This window comes from Eleutherodactylus coqui, chromosome 12 (genome assembly GCF_035609145.1).
Source record: "Eleutherodactylus coqui strain aEleCoq1 chromosome 12, aEleCoq1.hap1, whole genome shotgun sequence".
In the NCBI taxonomy this organism is placed as follows: Eukaryota; Metazoa; Chordata; class Amphibia; order Anura; family Eleutherodactylidae; genus Eleutherodactylus; species Eleutherodactylus coqui.
Genome location: NC_089848.1, coordinates 115,155,822 through 115,164,554, shown reverse-complemented (window position 1 = coordinate 115,164,554; position 8,733 = coordinate 115,155,822). Strand labels below are relative to the sequence as shown.

Here is an 8,733-nt window from a genome sequence, read left to right as displayed (position 1 = left end):
TGAGGGGACAAGAACTTGCAGTGGTTTGATTGCTCTTGCAGTGTGATACCATAATACCACAGTGTTACATTATACCTCGATCTGAGGGGCAATCTATCAAGTCACGCCACAGGCATAGCTTGATAGGCAGTCTGCAATGGCAGCCCTGGAATGGAGGAGCACACGACCGGGGAGTCTGCAGCCTGTAATTGACTGCCGTCTTCCTGGTAAAGCCCCTTCCCCTCTTTCAGTGCCACCCACAGCTGTCCCGCAGGCCATGATGGTGAAGCGGCACATGGCAGGGGGCCCACGGGCCGCAGCAGGGGGACTGCATATGGCTTTACATTCGCTAAGGGGCTGGGTCGCAATTGTCCTGCAACCCCTAGTGATACGCTAGTGTATATATTCACATTTTGGGTGATAAGTAGGTTGCGTGGTGAGTTGGGGGGTGGGATTCATGCCTTGAGCCCTAGTGTGGCACGTCTTGAACATTGAAATCTGGGCACAGACTGGTGGAGCATGTATAGCCCCCGGGACACACTGGGAACCATAAAAAAATCTACCTAGTTTCACTGTAAGCCGGTTGGCTTAGTATTTATGTTAGTATTTGTGTATTTACTTATGTTGATATTGTGTTTGACAGCATTTTTTAACGCATTCTATCATTCTGATGGGCGATGAGCTGCATTAAAAAGCGTAAAAAACATGCTAAAATAGAGCAGACAGTGCTTGAAAATCACAAAGTTGGAAAACGCCATGTTCGAGCACAGGTCTGTGAAGCCCCATTGAAATCAATGGGAGCTTAGTACCACAATTAGCATGGCGTTCAAAAGGCCACACTAAAAAGGGCATGTGTGAAAGTGGCCTTAGGGTGTTTTCACACAGGCGATAAATCACGCGATTCTAGAGTCAGTAAAAAAGCTGTTTTATGAAACCAGTGTTTTTTAATGGTTTCCTTCCCATTAGTGAAGTTTTCAGTGATGCAATGTAGAAAGAACAAAAAATTGCGGCAAGCTCTATCTTTCTGCGATGTGCGATTTTTTTTTTTTTAATCTCCCATGTTTCCCTATGGAGCCTCCTTTCTATCGCAGCGCAACGCACAAACAGCGAACTCTCTGGGTGACAATGAATAGTACCAGCTCGCCCTTTCTTCCTTGGCGGCATTAATTATAGCAGAATATCAACAGATATGAGCCTTGTGTGGTGCAGAGTGTAAGCTCTTGCCTATGACTTGAAGGTTGCAAGTTCAATCCCTGCAGGATTCAGGTAGCCGGCTCAAGGTTGACTCAGCCTTCCATCCCTCTAAGGTTGGTAAAATGAGAACCCAGCTTGGTGGGGGGTAATAATTACCTGAAAGTGCTGTGGAATAAGTTGGTGCTATACAAATACCATGATTTGATTTTTATTCCTGTATTACTTCCACAAAGAGCTGCAACGTCTCACGTTCCTTTGTGGAGTTTTTCTTGAAAAGATGACGGCAGAACTTAGAATCCGATCTGTGCCGCGGCGTTCGTGATGCTTTACCACATGAATAATAATTCTAGAATTCCTCTGTCCTCGGATCCGTAGGCTGACGGTAAGCAGACAAATATCAGCGGGAAGTAGTCACTTTATCACACACGTCTGTACATTACACAAGACTATTACTGATCAGAGGGGCCGGCTGTGACCACTGGACGTTGCGATTTTAACATTAGAAAGTCCTATCGCGGGCGGCAGCGATTAGATGCAAGATTATTCTTTAAAAAAGCATATATGCTGTGTGTGTTTGTATGGTAATATGAAAACAATCTTGATTTGGACTGATTTGATCAAAATCTTTGTGTTTATGGATCATGAACCGTGGGTGTAGGGTCTTATTTTTGCTGTGTGTGGTTACGAGATTGTTACAGTTTTGCTGTTTTTGTTATGTTTTCTACTTTTAGAATACTTTTACTGCTACGTTCTCTGTCCCTTTAAATGTGAAAGTATCATGTTGCCATGGTGACATTGTTGGCTTTGCAGTCTGGAGCCAAGCCTTGCAGGCAGCAGCAGATCTAAGCCCTCCCTCTGGGGGAGATTCTAGAACCTCTGTGTGACTGACAGGTGGATTCCATTAACCTCTTCTCTTCCAACTCTGTGAGATATTATTTCTTGTAGCTTGTAATAACTGGATAATAGCAGGTCTATGAATTCATAGGTGTAGCATACAGATGCTGAGACTCCAGTGGTATCACATATGCTAGGCTTAGATACACGCTTAGTCGCACATTTGGATGTATGGGCTGTGACGTGCAACTGGGGGGAGTCTGCTGCGTGCTCCGGGGGAGGGTCTGTGTATGCAGCTGATGCAGAGAACAAACGGCCTCGGCGGCATCATTCTGCTCGCAGTAAGTACCATGGCGCCTATAGGCCAGTACAATGCTGTGTATTATCTATAGGGGGCATCAAACAGAAATGGGAGCAGAATTGTAGCTGCACGCAGCTCGTATGCATCTCACGTCAGCCGCTGCGCGCAGCATAATTGTGATGCTGCAGACAAGCAGCAGATACATATGATGACATATAACAGCCCTGTATATTACATATCCACACAATGTGTGCTCTGACTCCCCTACATTGTGGATGGAGATACACACGCTCGTGTGCCCGCCATACCCAGGCCTCCGTGCCACTTTACATCCTTAATAGAGATGAGCGAACGTACTCGGTAAGGCCGATTTCGCAATCGAGCACCGTGATTTTCGAGTGCTTCACTACTCGGGTGAAAAGATTCGGGGGGCGCCGGGGCGTGGTGGAGCGGGGGGTAGCAGCGCGGAACAGGGGGGAGCTCTCTCTTCTCTCTCTCTCCCTCTCCACCCCCCACTCCCCTCTGCAACCCCCCGCTCACCCACGGCGCCCCCCGAATCTTTTCACCCGAGTAGTGAAGTACTTGAAAATCGCGGTGCTCGATTTCGAAATTGGCCTTACCGAGTACGTTCGCTTATCTCTAATCCTTAGTGTTTACGATGTAACATTGATAACAACCACTACAATAATCCAATTTAGTCCCTATCTCTGCTCCCACTTTATTTTATTATTTCTGTGTTACAAGACATCAGAGAGTATCACATATGAGGCGCTTAGATACACAGGTCAGCAGACAGTATCACACATGATAGGATTAGATATACCAGATAATATCCAATATGATAAACTAAGGGCTCCTTCACACGGCCGTATGCACATTTTCACGTGTGTCAGCGCTGCATTTTCGCAGAACGGACAATGCTTTTTTTGTATTGACATATTTTACTGTACTTTTTGCGTCCTGTTCATTTGCGCCGGTAAACAAATGTAACGCTTAAAATGGCTAATTCATCTAATGGGTTCTACATGTGTTTTTCTTCAACCGGAATTACGCAGCGTATTACGCATCTCCTTTCATATTACGCACGCATTTGTGCCCACCCACTGACTTATATGGGGACCATTGGTGTGCTGAAAGTGAAGCATGCTGCGCTTTTTTCTGCCCGACCGAAATGCGTGAGAAATACGGAAATCTAAACAAACCTGTTGAAATCAATGGGTTCTATTCTCTGCATATTACGCACACAAATACACCCATGTGAAGGGGCCCCAAGGCTGTATTCACATGGGTGAGTGTGATTTTGGTCAACGATAACTGACCATTTCCCATGCGATTTTCATGCTACTTTCTTGTTATTCTCATGTGTTTTTTCACACACGTTTTTCTTTGTGCGATTTTGTCCAGTAATATGCCGGCACGCATGACAGGGACCCAATTAACTCCATCATAGTTAATAGGTTCCAATGAGCGTCATTTATACTGATTATGCTCTGGATGCAGCACATGTTTTTTTTTTCATTGTTTGGCTCATATGACGGAGCTGAACAACAGAAAATTCTAGTACTAATGTGAACGAAGTCTTAGATAAATCAGTCCATCAATACAGGAATTGTATATCCTGAGGTATGACTGGTGTGTTTTGTATATTCCAGAAATATTTTGGACTCTCGCAGAAGTCATGTGACGCATTCTTGCTTCCCACCTTCTGCAGAACATGGGTTCATAAATTCCTACATGAGACATCACTACTCCCCAGCTGAAGAGACAACTTAATCCAGGACGCATCTTGCGGACTGAACTAGTTGAAGTTTGGAAAAATTTCTTTGACCATGGAAATTAAGAGCAACAAGGAGCAGAACTCAGAACATGCCAGGATTACCCCTGAGATGTTGAAGTCTAGAACTGGGGAGTTTGATCTCGAGTCCATCCTGTTCCTCAAACTGAGGAATCTGGGGCTGCAGGAGTTGGGTTGCATAGGAGAATGCTTGAACCTGGAACGTTTAGACCTATCGAATAACCACATCACCTACCTGGCCTCCTTGTCCGCCCTCAAGCAGATGGTGGCCTTAAATCTTTCCTGCAACCGGATTTCTTCCTTGGAACCGCTAGCATCTTGCGACAACTTGCAGACCCTAAACGTGGCTGGTAATCTACTGTGTAGCGTTGAGAGCCTGCAATGCCTGAAGGGTCTTCGTCGACTGGAGAGCATTCGACTCCGCGATCCCGTGTATAACTTGAGCAACCCTCTGTGTGCCAACGGGTCATACAGAAATGCTGTGTTGGACACTATTCCCAGTGTTCGAGTCATTGACGGTGAGAGGGTGACCGGTTCTGGGAGTGACCTTTACCACCTTTGTAAGGACATTGACAACTCCCTAAAGAAGTTTATCGGCAATGGAGTCGTGGAGGTCTCCGGGGCTGTCAAACCTTGGGTGGAAGAAGGGTACTGGGACTTGAAGCCCGCACAGAGCTCCATTATAGAGGAGACGTACAAACAATTCAGTGATATCCTACAAGAGTGTAAGGAGCTGAGCAAGAGGGCGGATGACGCCATTGCCCAGGCCGAAAAAACGCTCAGCATAAGAAGCGACACCAACTCCTACGTCTTCTGAGTGTGGATTTAAAGGGGCATAAATATGTATAAAATTAGATTTTCATGGTCAGAAGGTCTGCTCAAATTCCATCCCCTTGACCCAGTTTTCTTGATGGCCTCTCCTCCTGTGATCTAAAAAGTCTCCACCTTAACACGTTCTGTTTAACGCATCTTGACACTTTTTCTGTCCAGTGACCTGTACATGATTTACCCATCAGTTCAGTCTTTGTGCCCCTGAATATAAGGTCATATGTATGATATCCAATCAAAGCTGGAATAGTGGACAGTGCTCAGTCCATGATATGGGGGTTTAACCTTTCCCCCGACTCCATACAAATAATTCCCTGCATCAAGTCATGTGCTCCTTCTTATTTATTATGTAACATATTTTTTCCTCCTTCTAGCCTGCGGCGCGGCCTGTGTGTCAGTCTTCACTCTTGTTCTGGTATTCTGTTCATTTGAAAGTGAAAAACGTAGTGTAAATGCATGTTATGAAATAAAATGTATTTATACTTCTAACCAATGCTGTATTTGTGACTGTGATCTATATACTTTTAGAAGATATATTTTGGTAAGTCTATACCCTAGATGGAGCACAAGTAGAGTCTACAATGGAGAAGGATTAGCCTGCAATTTTTAATAATAATTTTTATTATAGTACTCAATGCTAGTCTTCCGGAAATTGAGGCTACAATGTATATTACCTTATTCCAGAAGGGACATGGTTTACAATGAGAAGGCATTATTTAGCACTTTATAAAGCAATGGTGTGGCCACATCTTGCATCTACCATCCAGTTATGACACCAAGAAGGAATCCTTTTATTTTTCATATTATATTTATTATTATATTAGTTATATTCTTGTACATAGGGATCAGTATTATAGTAATTATATTCTTGTATATCGGGGGCAGTATTATAGTAGTTATATTCTTGTACATAGGGGGCAGTATTATAGTAGTTATATTCTTGTACATAGGGGGCAGTATTATAGTAGTTATATTCTTGTACATAGGGATCAGTATTATAGTAGTTATATTCTTGTACATAGGGGGCAGTATTATAGTAGTTATATTCTTGTACATAGGGGGCAGTATTATAGTAGTTATATTCTTGTACATAGGGGGCAGTATTATAGTAGTTATATTCTTGTACATAGGGAGCAGTATTATAGTAGTTATATTCTTGTACATAGGGGGCAGTATTATAATAGTTATATTCTTCTACATAGGGGGCAGTGTTATAGTAGTTATATTCTTGTACATAGGAGGCAGTATTATAGTAGTTATATTCTTGTACACAGGGGGCAGTATTATAGTAGTTATATTCTTGTACATAGGGGGCAGTATTATAGTAGTTATATTCTTGTACATAGGGGGCAGTATTATAGTAGCTATATTCTTGTACATAAGGGGGAGTATTATAGTAGTTATATTCTTGTACATAGAGGGCAGTATTATAGTAGTTATATTCTTGTACATAGGGAGCAGTATTATAGTAGTTATATTCTTGTACATAGGAGGCAGTATTATAGTGGTTATATTCTTGTACATAGGGATCAGTATTATAGTAGTTATATTCTTGTACATAGGGGGCAGTATTATAGTAGTTATATTCTTGTACATAGGGGGCAGTATTATAGTAGTTATATTCTTGTACATAGGGGGCAGTATTATAGTAGTTATATTCTTGTACATAGGGAGCAGTATTATAGTAGTTATATTCTTGTACATAGGAGGCAGTATTATAGTAGTTATATTCTTGTACATAGGGGGCAGTATTATAGTAGTTATATTCTTGTACATAAGGGGGAGTATTATAGTAGTTATATTCTTGTACATAGAGGGCAGTATTATAGTAGTTATATTCTTGTACATAGGGAGCAGTATTATAGTAGTTATATTCTTGTACATAGGAGGCAGTATTATAGTAGTTATATTCTTGTACATAGGAGCAGTATTATAGTAGTTATATTCTTGTACATAGGAGGTAGTATTATAGTAGTTATATTCTTGTACATAGAGGGCAGTATTATAGTAGTTATATTCTTGTACATAGGAGGCAGTATTATAGTAGTTATATTCTTGTACATAGGAGCAGTATTATAGTAGTTATATTCTTGTACATAGGAGGTAGTATTATAGTTGTTATATTCTTGTACATAGAGGGCAGTATTATAGTAGTTATATTCTTGTACATAGGGGGCAGTATTATAGTAGTTATATTCTTGTACATAGCGGGCAGTATTATAGTAGTTATATTCTTGTACATAGGGGGTAGTATTATAGTAGTTATATTCTTGTACATAGGAGCAGTATTATAGTAGTTATATTCTTGTACATAGGGGAGCAGTAATATAGTAGTTATATTCTTGTACATAGGGGCAGTATTATAGTAGTTATATTCTTGTACATAGGAGGCAGTATTATAGAAGTTATATTCTTGTACATAGGGGGCAGTATTATAGTAGTTATATTCTTGTACATAGGGGGCAGTATTATAGTAGTTATATTCTTGTACATAGGGGGCAGTATTATAGTAGTTATATTCTTGTACATAGGGAGCAGTATTATAGTAGTTATATTCTTGTACATAGGAGGCAGTATTATAGTAGTTATATTCTTGTACATAGGTGGCAGTATTATAGTAGTTATATTCTTGTACATAGGGACAGTATTATAGTGGTTATATTCTTGTACATAGGGATCAGTATTATAGTAGTTATATTCTTGTACATAGGGGGCAGCATTATAGTAGTTATATTCTTGTACATAGGGGGCAGTATTATAGTAGTTATATTCTTGTACATAGGGGGCAGTATTATAGTAGTTATATTCTTGTACATAGGGAGCAGTATTATAGTAGTTATATTCTTGTACATAGGAGGCAGTATTATAGTAGTTATATTCTTGTACATAGGGGGCAGTATTATAGTAGTTATATTCTTGTACATAGAGGGCAGTATTATAGTAGTTATATTCTTGTACATAGGGAGCAGTATTATAGTAGTTATATTCTTGTACATAGGAGGCAGTATTATAGTAGTTATATTCTTGTACATAGGAGCAGTATTATAGTAGTTATATTCTTGTACATAGGAGGTAGTATTATAGTTGTTATATTCTTGTACATAGAGGGCAGTATTATAGTAGTTATATTCTTGTACATAGGGGGCAGTATTATAGTAGTTATATTCTTGTACATAGGGGGCAGTATTATAGTAGTTATATTCTTGTACATAGGGGGTAGTATTATAGTAGTTATATTCTTGTACATAGGAGCAGTATTATAGTAGTTATATTCTTGTACATAGGGGAGCAGTAATATAGTAGTTATATTCTTGTACATAGGGGCAGTATTATAGTAGTTATATTCTTGTACATAGGAGGCAGTATTATAGTAGTTATATTCTTGTACATAGGGGGTAGTATTATAGTAGTTATATTCTTGTACATAGGAGCAGTATTATAGTAGTTATATTCTTGTACATAGCGGGGCAGTATTATAGTAATTATATTTTTGTACATAGGGGCAGTATTATAGAAGTTATATTCTTGTATATCGGGGGCAGTATTATAGTAGTTATATTCTTGTACATAGGGGGCAGTATTATAGTAGTTATATTCTTGTACATAGGGGGCAGTATTATAGCAGTTATATTCTTGTACATAGGGGACAGTATTATAGTAGTTATATTCTTGTACATAGGGGGTAGTATTATAGTAGTTATATTCTTGTATATAGGGGGCAGTATTATAGTAGTTATATTCTTGTACATAGAGGGCAGTATTATAGTAGTTATATTCTTGTACATAGGGGCAGTATTATAGT

At 40.1% G+C, this 8,733-nt stretch overlaps 1 protein-coding gene across 3 annotated transcripts; it reads left to right on the top strand.

Moving 5' to 3' along the window:
- The first annotated feature begins 1,973 nt into the window (after positions 1-1,973).
- Positions 1,974-5,383, top strand: LRRC61 (leucine rich repeat containing 61). 3 transcript variants are annotated; one of them, XM_066584479.1, is made up of 2 exons: positions 1,974-2,064; positions 3,961-5,383. In XM_066584479.1, the coding sequence occupies exon 2, from the start codon at positions 4,138-4,140 to the stop codon at positions 4,918-4,920; it is 783 nt and encodes a 260-aa protein (XP_066440576.1). In that variant the 5' UTR covers positions 1,974-2,064; positions 3,961-4,137; the 3' UTR covers positions 4,921-5,383. The 3 variants fall into 3 exon arrangements, with proteins under 3 accessions (XP_066440576.1, XP_066440575.1, XP_066440574.1); XM_066584478.1 differs by having other exon boundaries at positions 2,027-2,097; XM_066584477.1 differs by lacking the exon at positions 1,974-2,064 and adding an exon at positions 2,251-2,348.
- Positions 5,384-8,733: the final 3,350 nt, after the last annotated feature.